Source organism: Pelecanus crispus, chromosome 1 (genome assembly GCF_030463565.1).
Source record: "Pelecanus crispus isolate bPelCri1 chromosome 1, bPelCri1.pri, whole genome shotgun sequence".
NCBI lineage: Eukaryota > Metazoa > Chordata > Aves > Pelecaniformes > Pelecanidae > Pelecanus > Pelecanus crispus.
In genome coordinates this window covers 145,168,064-145,186,841 of record NC_134643.1, presented here as the reverse complement: position 1 = coordinate 145,186,841, position 18,778 = coordinate 145,168,064, and the positions used below count along the sequence as shown (strand labels likewise).

Genomic DNA, 18,778 nt, shown 5'->3' with positions numbered 1-18,778 from the left:
CATCAGTCCAACCATCAACCCAACACCACCATGCCCACTAAACCATGTCCCAAAGTGCCATGTCTACATGTTTTTTAAATACCTCCAGGGATGGTGACTCCACTACCTCTGTAGGCAGCTGATTCCAATGCTTGGACACTTTCCATGATGAAGTTTTTCCTAATATCCAATCTAAACCTCCCCTGACACAACTTGAGGACATTTCCTCTCATCCTATCACTTGTTACTTGGGAAGAAACCAACACCCACCTCACTACAACCTTCTTTCAAGCAGTTGTAGAGAGCGATACAGTCTCCCCTCAGCCTCCTCTTCTCCAGGCTAAACAATCCCAGTTCTCTTAGCCACTCCTCATAAGACTTGTGCTCCAGACCCTTCACCAGCTTTGTTGCCCTTCTCTGGACATGCTCCAGCACCTCAGTGGCCCAAAACTGGACACAGTATTTGAAGTGCAGCCTCACCAGTGCTGAGTACAGGGGGATGATCACCTCCCTGCTCCTGCTGGCCACTCTATTCCTGATACAAGGCAGGATGCTCTCGGCCTTCTTGGCCACCTGGGCACACTGCTGGCTCATGTTCAGTTGGCTGTCAACCAACACCCCCAGGTCCTTTTCGGCCAGGCAGCTTTCCAGCCACTCTTCCCCAAGCCTGTGACATTGCATGGGGTTGTTGTGACCCAAGTGCAGGGCCCAGCACTTGGCCTTGTTGAACCTCATACAGTTGGCCTCGGCCCATCGATCCAGCCTGTCCAAATCCCTCTGCAGGGCCATCCTACCCTCGAGCAGATCGACACTCCTGCCAAGTTTGGTGTCATCTGCAAACTTACTGAGGGCACACTCAATCTCCTTATCCAGATCGTTGGATGGCTGGCAGTAGATGTTAAAATCCAAACTGTGTTTTCACTCGACTTGAAAACAGAACACTAAAGGTCACTGCCATGCCTGCTTCCCCAAAATGGAATGAGTTCATCCACAACTAGTATCACAGATGGGAAAGGCTATAGACAGCAATGCAAGGAATCTAATCTCACTCCACTAAAGCAGGTAGGTTATACAGAAAAGGTCTAGCTAAACTAATCTGTGTAATCAAGCCTCTTTTCCAGCTAGCTATACATCATCCCTATTTATATCTATACCCTTTTCAGAAACGCAAAAACTTGTGCAGTAACTGTGACCTCATTTTCACAAGGGTTTTACCTACTGTAGTAGGTTACTATAAAGCTAGATTCATAAATAAACTTTGGATACATCAAGTTAGAATTCCTGACTCTTTCCTTTACATCAGCTAAAACGCTGAGAAGGGAACTGCCGTGACGTGAAAATGTTGAGGGAAAGAGTGTATCCAATGACATCACCTTTCTTTATAACTACAGTCCCTGAAACAGTGTGCTCTCTTCCACACAGGATTCACAATCTTGATGTTTCTTGTGGAGCCAGGCACCCTTAACCCTTCCTTTCATTCCAAAATAGAGGAGGAATTTCCCTTCCCTTCTTCTAAGGACAGCTTTTGAGTTCCTCACTAACACAGAGACATGCTCTTTTAGACAACAGCCCAATGGGTACAACACTGATTATGATACAGAACTCTCAGGTTCAAATCTACATCTTCTCCATTGTAGGCAGGCCACTTGATCATCATGCTCTTGGTTGCTGGAAGAACACTCGGCATCATCCCCTGTTCAGGTGATTTGCAGAGAACTTTGCCAGAAACAAAGCACAGCAGCAGGAACTCTACTCTGCTTGTCAATGCAGTCACCCAGGAGCATGGATGGATTCCAGTAATGCTCCAATTACTCTCTCACACATGTTGCACAACAGTCATTGTAAAACCCCGGTCTCAACATCCAAAATAGCTAAAAGAGAGTATTCTAAACACTAGGGTAGAGAGCTGTGTTCTCTTTTCCCTACTATTTCTGGTCACAGGTCAATGAATGCTTTCCTCATTGCTGTCCAGTGACCCAAGTTACACAGCAGGGATAAAAATGTTTTCTCTCATCTGCAAAAACCCAAAGCAAGCTAAAGCTCAATGCTGTCAAGGAAGACAGAAGAGATATGTTGGAGTCCCTTCATTCATAGATTGAACATCACTCTCTGCTGTGGATGAGTATGTAATTAATATGCTGTTATACAAAAGAAGAAACCACTATGACCCATTCTGCTTACATTTTTGTTTGTTTGCTTTTTTATGAAGGGACTTTGTGCCAGTATGTTCTGTGTGAAACTTCCCAGCCTGCAGATAGGCATAAACTGTACATATTTCATTGGGCTGTAAGACCCATGTGATGCAATATCTCTCATATTGATCCCAAATGTCCTTTGGTGTAACCTCTACCCAGAATTCCCCAACACTCCCAAAACTGGAAAACTCCCCTGGCCATGGGAATTTTATAGCCAAAAGCAGGCATCTGTGCCTCTTCAACAGGTGTTCTGAAGATCACAGACTTTTGATTTAGGTGACTAATTCTTCTTCTAGCCCACATCAATAGCCTGCATGGGAAAAAAAAAAAAAGTAAATTATTTGACCTGTGCATGGGTTAAAATAATTTCCTACTGAGAATGCACCTTTAAAATAGGCTTAGAACTGCTTCTCAAATGTAAATTAACAAACAGGTTTTTTTTTTTTAAAAAAAGAACACCTCTCTTGACCCTTTCACAAATAGGGATGGTAAAGAAAAATGGGTGAAACTCCTCTGTGGGGGAAAATGAATGAAAACCTCTTGTGAGCATTTTGGAAAATTGAAAAATATCAGCCGGCATTCAAACAAGGGAGACAGCATATATAGAATTAACCCTGATTTCCTGTTCATACATCTTGGCCCTCATTCCCTGTAAAAGGTTGTTAGTGATGTGGTTTTGGTACCATGAACTATGTGAAATGAACTCTCTGAAGTGTCAGGGAGTCCACCTCCCATGAAGCATCAGCTGTCATCTCCCTGACCCCCACCCTGAGGTTGTATCTAAAGTAGGGCTGGGAAATGAGAGGGTCAGTCTTCTTTCAATTCTTCCCCTAACTGGGGGACACTAGAGTCCCTTCCTGCTCCAGTTGGGACGAGCTAGTATTTAGTTTGCTTCAAAGGTTGAATCAGATTACAAGATAAGTGGGCATCTCTGAAATGAAAAGAACTACAAAGAAATCCAGAAATTGCTACTAGTGAGGATGAAGGGGGGGGGGGGGGGGGGGGGGGGAACACGGACGACATGACAGGGAGCTCTTTAGGAGGGATAAGAGAGGGGGATGAAAGGAGGATCGTATCCTTTAGCCCTCATGGAATAATATGGTCCAGACCTGCATGTCCTACAGTCCACTGTGTATTATCAGTCTCCTGTGAGAACACTGGATGCTTTCTGTATTCTAAAACTCTCCTCCTTTCCCTCATTAAAAGACAATGAAAAGCTTAACTTCTGTAAACGAGAGCACTTTATCTTCTGCACATTACAGTCGTTTCATGTCTAGCAGAAGTTTAATCCCCGGTAATTTAGATGAATTACCGCGTGCTTTAGCAGGTTGGGGTTAAAACTCCGAGATTTTTAAGTGATTGCAACAAACCAGCCGGTTATCAAGTCCTAACTGAGTAATTCGCGGCTTATTTCACCCTGGCTAATTAAAATGTAATCACTATTGTTTGGCAATGTGCATTCTGTCAGCAGTTTTACGTCGGAAAAGAAATCTTGCCAAGAAAACACAAAGCCTTCCACCAGGGACCGGCTCGATCTAAACTGCCTCTTTAGCCACTGAAACTGTAAAACAAGTAAGTTACAACCGCCTGACAACGCAATAAAAAAAAAAATACTAATCCCTCTCCAAGATAATGAACTATTTTAATGGGTACCCTCCTTTCAAGCCGTCCCGTCAAGCGGAGACCCCGCTGACAGCGAGCGCTCCGCCGCCCCCGGCCCCAGCGCAGCTGCGGGAAGGGCCTCGCCCGGGGCCGCCCCGCCCGGGGCCGCGGGCAGCGCCGGGGCGGGCAGCGCAGCCCCGTCCCCACCCGCCTCGGGGTGCATCCCCGGGCTCTTTAGCCCAGCTCCGCTTCCAAGGCACCGAACACCTCCTGCCGCCGTTGCAACGAAGACGTTCAGCTTGCCTTTCGCACTGACTTATTTCGAAATCGGGTTGTCCCTAAATACCTCTCATAGCAGCCTTCTGCGCCAACACCTTGAACGCTGCTTCACCCAAAGCATCCGTCCCAGCGGGCCCAGTTGCTACCCGAGAGGAAAGCCCCGGGCAAGCGAGCGGCGCGCTGCAGGGACGCGCCATCCCGAAAGGTGGAGGTGGCTCCCTTCCCAGCGGGCTGGCCGGCCCTTCCTGAAAGGGGCCTGGGGGCTGGGGAGGGAGGAGGGCTGGCAGTTCAGTTCCCATCACTGGGATGGAGCCGGCTCCGTTTAATACTTGCACAAGGCAGAACAGGTGGGGAAGGCAGAAGGGAAAGGTGCGCGTGTAACTGGGAGACGGGAAAGGACGGGCAGATGCCCGCTGCTGTTACACCACCTCCCGCACCGCTTCCAGCGCAGTCGCTTTCGGGGCTCACTCCCCCTCATTTCCTTTTATACCCCGCGGGTCTCCCGCCACTTCAACCCCATTTCCCCCCACTTCATCCCCATTTCCCCACTCCCGTTAGCCAGAGGCGTGCCCCTCTGTTTCCGAAAAACAAGCGTTCCCCCCACCCTCACCTTCCCGGAGGTCGGAACCAAGTATTACACGTCCGCGATCACCGCTCTTCAAAAATAAGCTCAAACTTTCTCACCAGGCTGGAGAAGCGAACCCCCCCGCGGCATCGCCCCAGCACCGCCCGCGCACCCCCGGCCCCGGAGCGCCGAGCGGCGGCCGCCCCGCCCGCCCCACGGTCTCGGACACCACCGGAGGCAGCGGCCGGGGCCGGTCCCGCCGCGCCAGAGGCAGCGGCAGGGCGCGCCGAGCACCTGCGAGGAGCCGGGGCAGAGCGGTGCCCCCGCCTCGCCCCGCCGGCCGGCGAGCAGCTGACAAGCGTGTGGCGGGGCGCGGCGAGCCGGGAGCCCCGCCATCCGCCGCCCTCCGCCCGGCGACCAGCCAGCCCCTCGGGGAGCCCCGCCGGCACCTACAGGCACCGGCGGGTCTCGGCGCAGCGGCGGGGCCGTGCCCACCTGTCCGCCGCCTCCAGGTGCTGGCGGCGGCCCCCGCAAGGCGCCCGCCACCCCCTGGGGAAACGGCCCCCCCCGCCCCGAGCTCGCCGAGGGGCGCTCCGGCCCCGGCCGTCCCTCCCACCCCGCTGCCGCCGCGCCGGTGCCGGTGCCGAGGGACGCCCGCCGCCCGGGCGGCGGCAGCGGGCCGGCGGCGGGGCCCCCCTGCGCAGCGCCGTGCCCCTACCTGGAAATGCTTGAAGAAGGCGGAGATGCGGGTGATCTGCAGGCTCAGGCACCTGGAGGTGCATCTGGCGGTGGAGAAAGCCTCGTCCTGCCTGCGGGCGGCGGCCCCCGGCCCGGCGGGGCTGCCGCAGGCGGCCGTTACCCAGAGGAGCAGGGCGAGGGAGGCGCCGGGCGCCCTCCGCACCATCGCTCTGCGGGAGAGGCGGGCAGGGGGGCGGCAGGCGCCGGGCTAGGCTCCCGCTCGGCGGGCTGGTGCCGGGCTGCGCTGGGGGCAGGCACCTCCGCGCCGCAGAAACTACACAAGAAAAGTTCAATCATTCAACTCTCCTCGCTCCCGCCCGCCCCGGCCCACAGCCCTCCCCCGCCCGGCAGCGGGCGGGCCGAGGCTGACAGCGGCCGCGCCATTGGCTGCGCCCAGCGCCAGTGGCGGGGCGGGCGGGCCGTGTGGCCGCGGGCAGGTCGCCCCGGCGGGGCCGCCGCTGGCCAACGGGGCACCCGTCGCACGCCGCCACCTGCGGGGCAGCGGGGCGGCCGGCGGAGCCGCTCGCCCGGTGTTCGCGGGCGGGCGGCCGGCGCCCCACCTGCCCGGCTCTTGGTGCCCAGCCGTCAGCGCGGGGTCGGGGTCGGGGTCGGGGTCGGGGTCGGGTCCGCTGCCCGCGCAGGGCCCGCCGCGGCGGCCTGCCTCGGCCCTGTCACACCGCGCCGCCGGGCTGAGGGGAGCGGCGCAGCCCGCCCGTGGCTTTGTGTGTCAGCAGCCCCGCTGAGGGGACGGTCCTTAAAGCCTTGTCTCTGTTATTTCGTCTTATTTAAAAAAAAAAAAATATATATATATAAAAATAAGGCCGGGGAGGCAAGAAGGCAGGGAAATTACTTCACGAAACTCGATGTTTCTTACAGAGAACTGCTGCGTTGAGCGTTTGCCCCAAGGTGAAACCCATAAAAGTCCCCTCTGAAGAGTTATTTAAAAATGAAAACCTACAAGCCGTTAGTCTAATACCTCCGGGTACTAGCTGCAAAATTAAAACGGTGCCTTGAGCTTTAAAATGGCTACCCCGCGGTGTACAGCAGCCGAAGGCCCTTTCTCTCTGCGCCTTCAGTCCCAGGGCTGGGAGCAGTATGGAGCAGTATGTAGCACAGAGGTTACGCACCGCATTACTCTCCCTGCGTACGCTCTCTGGACTCCTCCCGTTGCAAGTATGTGCTACTAGAGAGAGCAAGTGGATCCCTTCCCACCGGAGCCTGTGGATTGAGCCTCCTGAACTTGAAAATCCCACGGCTGTATGAGCTGAAACAAGTAGTCTTTAGGCCATTTCAGGAGTTAATACTAGATTAGTTACTACTATAACTAGTAGTTTAATGTGCTTATCCAACCCTATATTAAACTGACTGCAGGAGTCGTCTTTACTGGAACAAGTTTTAGCAGAAGTTAAGTGCTCATTAGGAAAGTCACCTAAAATCTCATCAAAAGACAGCAAGGTCTTCGACCAGTCTGGCTTGTACTTATTTTACATGGCTATAATTCCTCTTTCTATGGATGCTCTTATTTACACAAATGTGAAATAAAGCACATTCCCCAAAGTCATTATTCTTATCAGACTATATACATACACCTTTCATACACTCATATAAATATCAGAAAATCAAAGTGTAAACAGGTTTGCTACATCCAAACTAATAAATCAGCAGTTAAATTCTAGCTTTAGATTCCAGCTATAATTTTACTAGCTTACCACAAAAGGTACAGATTAAAGAGACGAGAGAGTTCTTGTCACAAGCATTGGCAACGTACAGACATAATAGGAAGCGAGACAAATTTTAGGTCAGATACTACTTTGCAGCTCACAGTGTCTCTTAGCTGACCAGAAATCTTCACCTGAAAGAAGCCTGTCGGCTAGATTCACTCCTGCAAGTGTTAACAAATTGAAATGACAGTTTGCGCCCTTGGATGCTTGAGGGAGCGCAGTTGCCAGAAGACGAGGTCACCCGCCAGAAGTGCTTGCACCGTGTAAGCGTACTCCAACAGCTATAGTGGAAGTGCCCTGGTTAGGCAAGGAAGACTGTCTCAGCTACACCTCCAGAAGTCTTCCTCTTCTTTGGAGCTGGTGTGATGACTACCTACCTCTTGCAGTGAGCAGAGGTCGTTAAGTGGCTCAGAAATGCTGTTCCCAATTCAGACTGATTTCTCGCCGCCAGAGAACCTGTCACTTCACCTCATCCAGCCGCTCTTTATTTAAAAAGAAAAAACAACCACATGATGGAACAGCACAGACATAAATGCACAGTCCTAGCAAGATTGTGACAAATAGTGGTGAGTCCATTCAGGCCTCCATACTAAGTTCAGGACTTCCCAGTTTCTAACTGACTTAGTTTCAAATAGGTTTTCTTAACCTTGACTAAAAATTTTGCAACTTTTTTTGCCTTGAGTCAGGAAAAGAAAATTGCTTCGCTGATTCATAGTGTTTACAGGTACACCAAATGCTTTCAACTTTTGCCATATTTTAGCAGATAATAAGAACTGCCTGAAAAAATATGTAACTATCTGTAAATCAGATACAAATCTAGAGAGGGCAGATGGTTCTATAGATATATCCCCTCTGTGTTACTACTAACACAATTTACGTTGTGTATTGTAAGCCCCAGCTTTAAGTAAAAGGGTACGAATCCTGTTGCTTTTGTTTTATAAAGTCTGGTAGCAAAGGGCATAGAGCCCTTAATAATTAAAAAGTTCGTGAATACACAGTTTACTCAGTTGCTTTTGTTTGAAAGGTCATGGTTACAGAGATCATCAGCATAGTCTGTGAATTCCTTTTTAGTGAGGGCTGACTTGGTTAGCACACAAAAGACCGGCTGTTCAGTTCCAGTAAAACTGTACTCACACAGGTCCTGTTCCCTTACATGGAGATTAAGAAACAGACTCAGTAGCTCAAGAATTTCGTGGGTAATTAAAATCCATTATGGGCTAAATATCCAACAGACCAAAAGACAAGATACACAGGTTTGTAAATACACTCGTTTTAAAGAGGTTAATAAATTGGTTATAGAATACAGAAATTTGGAAATAGAGGATATATACAAACCAACCAATCTTTAAAGATAATCATAATCCATAACCACATAAATAGACATGTAGACACATTCATATGTTTTGCTTGCTGACTTTTTTTTGTCAATAAATGAAATTAAGTAGTCTTTCAGTATTAGAAGTAGTAGAACTAGCACCAATAAATTCTTGCAAATGCAGAGTATTGATCTTATGTTAAAAATACAGGGATTATTTTCCCGCCTGTGCTTCAGAGCAGTCTGACAATGTAAAAACGAGCTTTTTGAAGACCAGCTTTGCGAAATGCAGGGCTGTTTTTTTACAGGAGACAGCGCCACATGCTGGTTTTGTGAGGTGAGAGCTACTGGGCGTTGTATCGATTTATTTCTGTTTAATGAGGGTTTTTTAATCGATTTGAAATTAAGCTGACTGCATCTTAAGTAATTGCTTCTTATTCCAAAGGAATTACCAACAGCAGGCTCTAATTTCAAGTAAACAAATAAAGGAGATGTTGTTAATGTTAAAAATATTTATTGTGTTCGTATAAACCATTGTATTCTAGCTCACTGACTTAGTTTATTATATTAAATCATCCTAATGTGCCATTCTTTACTCAATTCTCTTCAGCTTTAATTATGTTATGTCAAAAATTATTATAACTCTGGGTACAACTAATCCCCTAAACCCTCTCCAGAACTCAACATGCTGGGGTGCCTCTCTGAAGTGCCTGCATACTAATGCGGGCAGTATGGGGAATAAACATGATGAGTCAGATATCTGCATGCAACTGCAGGGCTATAATAGTGTCGGGATTGTGGAGACATGGTGGGGTGGCTCCCATGACTGAAGTGTTGCAATGAAAGGATGCAGGCCCTTTAGGAAGGACAGGATGAGAAAACAAGGAGGTGGAGTTGCTATTTATGTAAAAGAGCAGCTGGAGTGCATGGAGCTCTGCCTGGAGATGGATGAGGAGCCAGCTGAGCACTTAAGGATTAGGATTAAAGAGAGGACAGGTAAAGGTGAGATTACAGTGGGTGTCTGTTATAGGCCACCTGACCAGGAATAACAAGTGGGTGAGGCCCTCTACAGACAGATGGGAGCAGCCTCCCATTCACAGGCCCCAGTCCTCAAGACGGACTTCAACCACCCCAATATTGGCTAGAGGGGCAACGCAGCATGGCATAAGCAATCCAGAAGGTTCCTGGAGTGCACTGTTGATAACTTCCTCCTCTGAGTGATAGAGGAGTCAACAAGGAGACATGATCTGCTGGACTTCATACCAACACAGAGGAGCTCGCTGGGGATGTGAAGATCAAACGCAGCATTGCCTGTAAAGAGCATGAGATGGTGGCATTCAGAATCCTGAGGGCAGGGAGGAGGGTAAAAACATGCTCACAATCCAAGAATTCAGGAGAGCAGATTTTGCCCTCTTCAAAGATCTGCTTGGAAGAGTCCTATGGGATAAGGCCTTTGAGGGAAGGGAAGCCCAAGAAAGCTGGTTAATATTCAAGGATCACCTCCTACAAGCTCAAGAGCAGTCCATCCCAATAAATAGGAAGTCAGGCAAAAATTCCAGGAGGCCTGTGTGGATGAACAAGGAGCTCCTAGCAATACTCAAACACAAAAAGAAAGCATAGGGAGGGTGGAAGCAAGGATGGGTAAACTGGGAGGACTACAGAAACATTGTCTGTGCATCCAGGGATGAAGTTTGGAAAGCTAAAGCCCAAATGGAATTGAATCTGTCCAGGGATGACAAAGACAACAAAAAGGGCTTCTGTAAGTACATAGGTGGCAAAAGGAAGACAAAAGGGGAAGCTCCTTGCTCAACAAGTTGGGACCTGGTTACCCAGGACATGGAAAAGGCTGAGGTACTGATGGCTGCCTTTGCTTCAGACTTTATTAGCAAGGCCAGCCTTCAAGAATCCCAGGGCCAAGAGACCAGGGGGAAGGGTTGGGGCAAGGAAGAGGTAGCCTTGTTGGAAGAGGATCAGGTCAGTGAATATGTAAGCAAAGTGGACATGAATAAGTCCATGGGCCGTGCTGGGATGCACCCGCAAGTGCTGAGGGAGCTGGTAGATGTCATTGCAAGGCCACTCTGCATAATCTTTGATCTATCACGGCCACTGGGAGAAGTGGCCAAAGAGTGGAGGAATGCAAACATCACTGCTCTCTTCAGGAAGGGAAAGAAGGAGGACCCAGGGAACTACAGGCCAGTCAGCCTCACCTGCATCCCTGGGAAGGGGTTGGAGCGGCTAATGTAGAAATACGTTTCCAGGCACCCTAAGGACAAGCAAATCATCAGGAGTAGTCAGCATGGCTTCACCAAGGGGAAGTCATACTTGACCAACTTGATAAACTTCTGTGATGAAGTGACTGGCCTGGCAGACAAGGGGAGAGCTGTGGATGTTGCCTAGACTACAGTAAGGCCTTTGACACTGTCTCCTGGAAGAAGCTTAGAGACAAGCTGTTGATGTATGGGCTGGATGAGCAGACGGTGGGGTGGATTGAAAACTGGCTGAATGGCCAGGCGCAGAGTGTGGTGATCAGCGGTGCAAAGTCTTGTTGGAGGCCCGTGACTAGCAGTGTGCCCCAGGGGTCAATAGCGGGTGCAGTCCTGTTTAACATGTTCACTAATGACCTGTTTGATGGGACAGAGTATACCCTCAGCAAGTTTGGTGACGTCACAAAGCAGGGAGGAGTGTCTGATAAGCCAGTGGGTCGTGCTGCCATCCAGAGGGACCTCGACAGGCTGGAGAAATGGTCTGACAGGGATGTCATGATGTTGAACAAGGGGAAATGCAAAGTCCTGCACCTGGGGAGGAACAAGACCATGCACCAATGTATGCTGGGGTCCACCCATGTGGAAAGCAGCTTTGCAGAAAAGGCCCTGAGGGTCCTGTTGGACACCAAGTTGAACATGAGCCAGCAATGTGCTCTTGCAGCAAAGGCGGCTAATGGTATCTTGGTCTGCACTGGGCAAAGTATTGCCATCATCTCAAGGGAGGTGATCCTTTCCCTCTCCTCAGCACTGGTGAGGCCACAGCGGGAGTACTGTGTCCATTTGTGGGGCTCCTCAGTACAAGAGAGACAAGGATGTCCTGGAGAGAGTCCAGTGAAGGGCCGTGAAGATGCTGAAGAGCCGTGAGCATCTCTCCTATGAAGACAGTCTGAGAGAGCTGAAACTGTTTAGCCTACAGAAGAGAGGACTGAGGAGGGAATCTCATTAATGCATATAAATACCTGAAGGGAGTGTGCAAAGAAGATGGAGCCAGGCTCATCTTAGTGGTGCCCAGTGATAGGAGCAGAGGCAATGGGCACAAACTGGAACTCAGGAGGTTCCCTCTGATCATCAGGAAACACTTTTTTCTCCTATGAGGGTGACTGAGCACTGGCACAGGTTGCCCATCCTTGGAGCTATTCAAAAGCTGTCTGGACCTGGTCCTGGGCAACTGGCTCTCCATGTTCCTGCTTGAGCCAGCAGTTGGACCAGATGATCTCCAGAGGTCCCTAACATTGAAAGAAGAAAGAATTTGTGCCAGAAATTATGCCATCTGTGGACAAACCCTCAAGCCTATGAATGGGTGGATGAAATAGACTTTCTTATAGTTTTGAACATTCCTTCAAGGACCAAATACAACTCCATTCCTGTGGTAAGGGCTGCATAGTAACTCTGTTTTTCCCAGGCTTTTATAAGTGGCCTATAGCATTTCTTCCCCATGGGATCCCTGAAGTTAATGACCTTCTTAAACCCCTTTTGAGGAATAGGATTTGCATAGCCCTAGCTCAAGCCTGTGAATAAAATCCAGAAATCTATCTCTGTGTCTCATATAGCTAGCTGATAGTCTTCATTTGTAGGTGTAGAATTGCAGTCCTTATAATAATACTTTCTCCCAGAAGCAAATCAATAGGAATTTTCTGAGTTACTGTTTTCTCTTGCACAAGGGAAATCAGTAGTAGGTAGTAGGAATATTAGTAGTGCAGTTAGCAGTCACAGTGGAAGGCAGGATGAAATAATGGTTCACTGCTCCAAAAATCTCATCATCTGTGTGTAAAGCAAGAGACAACAGATGCCTATCCAAAGATTGCCTGGGGAAATGCAGGAGACCAGTTAGGCAATTTTGAACAATGTGGTAGGCCTCATTGCGTGTGGAAGAAACACAAGAGCAATGAGGTCTGAGGAGGGGTTTGAAGCAAAATGGTGGGATAGCTTTAGAGGGATTCACTGGGCAGTCTTCCCAAACATAAGAAGAAACTTAACAGTTCTGTGTCTTAATGCAGTGCAGAAGAGAAGCAAGTTCAGAAATACAAAGCAAGAAGAGATGATTAAAACAGAAAGCTGGGAAAGCACCTTTTGCTCTCTTGCTGACAAATTAAAATTTGCTATTATATCAAGAGCAGAGAAAAGAAGTTATGGTGTTTAGGGTGGAAAATTATAAGACTTTAGCTGCATGAATGGATAGAAAGGACTGAATATTAGAGACATTATGCCATAGAATGCAGATTTAAACAGACTTTGATTTTCAAGATGTGGAGATCAAAGCCTTGAAATCAAAGATGGTGCCCAAATGGTACTCCTGAATGAGGTTTTGTCCACAACACTAAAGAAAGGAGACAAAATGAGACAAATTATGAACATATTGAATTTGAGACACCCATAAAGAAAGATCAGAGGCAAACAATGCTATTAGCTGAATGAACGTACTTATTTCCTCTCAGGGACTCTCATCTTCTTCAGGGTCACATAGAATAGGGCAAAGCCAAGGCCTCACTCGCTCCAAATCTGTGTCTTCAACTTGTTTGCAAAAATAAGTTTTCCAATAAAAATATCTCTTACTGACATGTCCCCAGCTGCCTCTTGTTACTCCATTCATTTGGTCTGATTTCTTGTTTCAAACAGACCATAATTCTTTGTCTTGTGTTTTGTATATCCCATACTTACCTTCTGATTGAACTAGAGCATGTTTTTAAACAGGGACCCACTCTTTATATCAGGAGAGAAAACAATGTAGAAATCAACACATCTTTGGGGAATTTTTTTTTGTGATTGTCTTACTTTAACAATGCATACCTTATTTCTAGCCTGACTGCAGGGTTTATTAATGTTTAGACAATGAACTTTTTCCCACCTTTTGGTTAGATGAAGACAGCCTTTCATGTTGAAATCCACCTGAAAATAGGTCGAGATCCATCTGAAGATAAATCTGGGATATAAGGGAAGTTACTTGCAGATCACAATTAACTTCTTTTATAAATTAACCAGACTGAGATTTCTTTGTGAAGTTTTGCTGTAAAAATCTGTTTACATATTTTGTAAACCTAATGGATTTTTTCAGAAACTTTCAAACCTTGAGGTGTATTCCTTAGGATTGGACATGGTATTCTAGTAATGGTGTCAATAACACCATACAGATGTAATATGGTATCTATAGCCTGTCTTATTTGTCTTCACCTTATATAGTTAAGAGCTACATTAGTCTTAGTCACTGTATTACACTGGGAGCTCATGTTCAGTTAACTCACCAGACCCCAAAGGTTTTCATAGATACAGGCTTTCCAAGAAACATTTTTGTGTCTTGTGAGTGTGACCTACTGTCTGTGTTCCTAGATGTACAATCTTGCATATGGCAGCATTAAAATGCATGATGTTTAAAAATTAATTCAGATTACTGAGTGATTCAGAATTCTCTCTATATTATTTATCACTTAAGTCAATAATCATGTCATATGGAAACTTCGTAAGAAGTGATTTTATTATTTGTTTCTAGATTACCAACACACAAACTAAATAACACTGAGTCAAGAACAGACAGCACTGCACTCATTAATTTCTGTTATGATTTCGCATTTACAATTAGTTTTGGAGATGGTATAGTTATAAAGATTTTTTTTTTCCCCTGCAATCTGGATAACACAAATGTCTTGCACTGATTACTGTTGAATGCCAAATTTTAGTTAGAAAGTCACATAATAAGCCATGACATGCTTTTGACATTGTCTTTGCCAGTCAGATTTGTAGTTGCCTCAAAAGACAATGTCAGATTTGCTTTGAATACGTGTATGAAAAGTGTTTTCATGCATTTATTAATTTAATTTGCTGCCATACTTGCCATTGTTGCTTTTGCCAAGAAGAGGCAGACCTATCAAGGTGAAGGCCTTCTTGGGCTAGGCTGTACAAAGAGTCAACCAATGTGTGCAGAGTCTGAAAGGAATGTGTGACACAACTGTAATAATTCTTTTTAATTAACCTCAATCTTAAGCAACTGTCCAGCCTGTTAGACAATGTATATCAGTTCTTCTCAACTCACATCACTGCATAATTTTAATATCATATATCCTTTAACATTTATTAAAAAAATATTTAAGCGAACAGCATTCAGGATGACAGAACTGCAACATAATGAATTGATGCTTTGTAAACATATCTAGCTAATAACTATGAAGTCTTATATTCCTGTTCAATGTCTACAATAACATTTTTTGCACAAAAAATAGCTAGAGGTAAGGCATGGTGTATAGAACTATTTTGTGTTCCCTTGAATTAAGCTGAAGCCTTTTGATGTGCTTGAGAGATTGTTGTTTGTGCACTGTGTCCTTCAACCTAAAATAACACTGAAAGTGATAGAATGAAAAATGACAACAATTAAGAAGAAGCTGAACCTGCAAATTTGTTTTTATGGATTTTTTCTGCTCTGTGTTGCAAATGTTAAGTTTTAAAATACAGAATAATTCAGACTTCTATTGCTCACAGCTCTTCAAGGTTAATTAATTTTGAAATGAATAGAATGAAAATCCATAGCAATATATTTGCCTTTATCCTCAACCTTTTATTAATTTTACTAAAAATGGTTAAGTAAGTACCTGTGCTTTTGCATGTGCAGACAGATACATATGTGGAAACTCATGACAGTAGTGAATGACCCCAGCTAAGTTGCTTTGTTTGCCTCTGTTCTCTCGGCAATAAATTTCAGAATGGTGCAGTTCCTTGTGCCACTAAGAAGAGCAGAGAGGCTGGTGACAGTTATATCACTCCCTGCCGTACCAAAGCTTAGGAGGATATGACCAGCCAATGACACAAATGGGGATATCAGTACTAATATCTGCATTCCCATGTCTGCAAATATGATGTCTTTATATGAAAATACTTCAGTGAACTGTGCCAGTCCATCAGTCCTCAGCATATATTGGTGCCTGGGATTCTTCCTTTTCAGGTGCAATTCTTGTTGCATTTCTTGAGGTTCCTATTGGCCTCTTCCTCCAGTCTGCCTGGGTCCCTTTGAATGGGAACCCTGCCCTCCAGCATATTTACTGTTCTCCCCAATTTGAAGTCATCTGCAAACTTGACAAGAGTGCATTCCCTTGCCACCTCCAGATCACTGATAAAAGTGTTAAACATGACAGGCCCCAGTCCGTGGTATTCATTTGTCACAGGCATCCACGTAGAGTGCTACCCACTAGCCACCGCTCTCTGACTCTGCCCATCCCACTAGCTTTTTACCATCTAGTTGTCCAGCCATCCAGACTGTGATGGTCTAATATGGCTAAAAGAAGTAATTCATATGGCTTAGCTAGACAAGCAAAATGAGTCCGTCAAAATGTGGACTAATCTATCCCCTACACTAGTAAGCAGAATTCCTTCTGATTACCTCCAAGGCTAATGTTGAACTGTGCATCTTAAGCAACATAGCTGATTTGTCTGATCTGACTTCACAAATGTCACTGAGCAGATGAAGTTTGGCAACGTGCCCAGTATCAGTTTATGTATTTATGATATTGAGTACTCATCAGGCCTTCACTAGCAAGAACTAGTAGTTCTAGGAAATGCCCATTTTCTCTTGGCTAAGAGGAAAAAACCCTCACTTTTTCACAAAACCTCTGAAAATTTAGTTCAGAGTTTGAAGTAGTCAGAGCTTAACAGTGAAATAGTGGTACAGTGTGGTGGCTCTCCCACAATACACATTCCAATGTACTTAACTTTTTGTGTACAGTTGATTCCATTCCATACATAAGTTAGAGAACCCAAATAGTTATTTCCAGTCAACTGAATTGATCAGAATTCTTCCATCTAAATGTTTGTCATTGAAAACACATTTTTAATATAGAATGGAAATGTTTTTAAAAGATTTAATTTTAATTAAATTTTAATTAATTAAATTAATTTTAATTAGAGCTCTCTCAGGTAAATAATGCTTTGAAAAGAAAAAGTGAAGCAGTTTGATACTTACATTAAAGCATCTCCTGTCTGTGTTTGTAGTGAAGCCCTTTGATACAACAAAAAAAAAAAGAGTGTTCCAAATGTGCCAAAATGAGTTGGTATTGATTTTAAGAATAATGAAATATTTCAGTATTTTTTCTTACTGTCACAAGCCAGTAGTAGTGCTATAGGTGAATATGCTGATAATGATATGACATGAACTACCTAATACCTATAAAAATAACACATAGTATAAATTTTGCAAATCTATCAAATTAACATAAAAAATTAATTCTTACAGTTTGGTTTTTTTTATTTTAGATAAGCAAAAATCACCCCAAAGTGATAAGTTTTCAACATTTTTGTTTTCAGGAGACTTTTTTAAAGTTTAGTTTTAGTTCCAAATTAGAATGAAAACCTTTTTTGAAGTGCTGCATTTTCAATTTGAATTAGAATGCCAAGAATTGAAAAGGTCTGTCCTCAGTCTTATCAAAAGCTGTTTAATAGTTTTAATATCTAGAAAATAGTGTGCATGTCTCTGATGTCTTGGTGAACCCTAGCAAGATATGGATCCTCAGAGAATGTTTGCTTTTTGTACTACTCTTTAAACTTCTATAATTTAATTGAGAGGTTGGACTGATATTAAACTGGTCTTGATGTTGAGCTGTTCTTTGTATACCTTTTCCCACTTGTATCAAGTCCATTCACCCTAGCCGAAAATATCCTTCCCACCACCCCCGCAAAAAGAAAAAAAAATCACAGTTTTAATGTTTGTTACTGCAATGATGAATACGTGTGTTGGTTTATATCATGGTCTTGACAGGAAATACCATTTTTCTTGACCTCCTTGAGTCATTTGTGTAGCTTTCACACTTGTATAATGCTCAGCCTTGTTTAATAATGCCTGTCTGATCCTCCATATTGCCATGAAGACTTTAAAAGAAGAAAGATAATGTGCTTGTCAAATCTTTTACCCCTACCAAAACTTTATGGTTGTCATGGTAACTGGGGGGGGGGGGGGGGGGGGGGGCAGGGAGAAGGAGAAAGAAAAAGCAGATTGTGGCTTTCTTAAAAGACAGTATTTCATGGCCATTAGAAATGAAATAATGAGAAAATACTGTAGTTACTCTGTTGCTTTGTAAGGCAGGATACAAAGAACAGTACTTAATTTTTATAAATAAAACAAGTTAATGTTTTCTCTTTTTTAGAAATTACATCAAGTCATCTTTTTCACTTCAGTCCACCTAGTGCGGGGCATTCCTGACAAAATAGCAAAACTGTATTCAACCTGTGTGTTTTAACAGCAGTAAACGCCTTCATGAACATTATGGTTTTTGAGAGCTCTTTAGTTATGGAGTTTGCCCACCTTCCTTATCATCTCATCATCACAAGGGAGAGATTGTTCACCCTACTAAAATAAAATTTCATGACTTTGAGGAAGCAAGGTCAATTCCTAGTGACAAATGACATTGTGATAAAGTGCTGCATAACAGTTTAGAAGACTTTAACCATCCTAACAGCCCATTGATTTTACCAGATTCTTTTCTTGGAATTGAGCAAATTACCCTAAATAACCTAATTCACCTGATTATTTAAAAATAAACCTAGTCAATGTGAAAGGGAGTGGTAGGATCAGACTATAGATGAAAAAGGTTACTTCTTCCATCTGAGGAAATTTTTTTGTTTTAAAGTAATCAAATTGGAGTAATGTATTTATTACACATGCAGCCATACCACCTTATTCTATATTGCCAAAATCTTCCCATCTCCAAAAACTTCCTGGAAATGGACAGATGAAAAATCTATGCAACTGCTAAATAACGGCACTGTTTTGTCACCATTGAAGAATGCCTTCAAGAGTCATATTCAGAGTATTTTGAATATGCTTTCATTTTGAGATAAAAGAAACTGTAGGGAGACTGTCCTAAATACATAGAAACTGGAGCTGTAATGGTCTGTATGGTCCTTAGTTACCATGAGAAACATCTACCAGCATAGCCCAAAACTCTCTGTGAGGCTAGAGTTTTGAATGAGACACTTCCATGTATACTTGTCCTGGTTTCGGCTGGGATAGAGTTAATTTTCTTCCTAGTAGCTGGCATAGTGCTGTGTTTTGGATTTAGTAGGAGAAGAATGCTGATAACACGCTGATGCTTTAGTTGTTGCTAAGTAGTGCTTATGCTGGTCAAGGACTTTTCATCTTCCCATGC

The 18,778-nt window shown here is 45.0% G+C and overlaps 1 protein-coding gene across 2 annotated transcripts in view; it reads right to left on the bottom strand.

The window, feature by feature from the left end:
• Positions 1–5,636, bottom strand: part of ANOS1 (anosmin 1) — a 147,487-nt gene extending 141,851 nt beyond the window's left edge. The window contains exon 1 of one of the 2 annotated variants that reach the window (XM_075725128.1): positions 5,339–5,636. In XM_075725128.1, the coding sequence (XP_075581243.1) occupies positions 5,339–5,524 (186 nt within the window). In that variant the 5' untranslated portion in view covers positions 5,525–5,636. The remainder of the gene's footprint in view (positions 1–5,338) is intronic. The other variant, XM_075725120.1, reaches the window with a different exon arrangement.
• Positions 5,637–18,778: the final 13,142 nt, after the last annotated feature.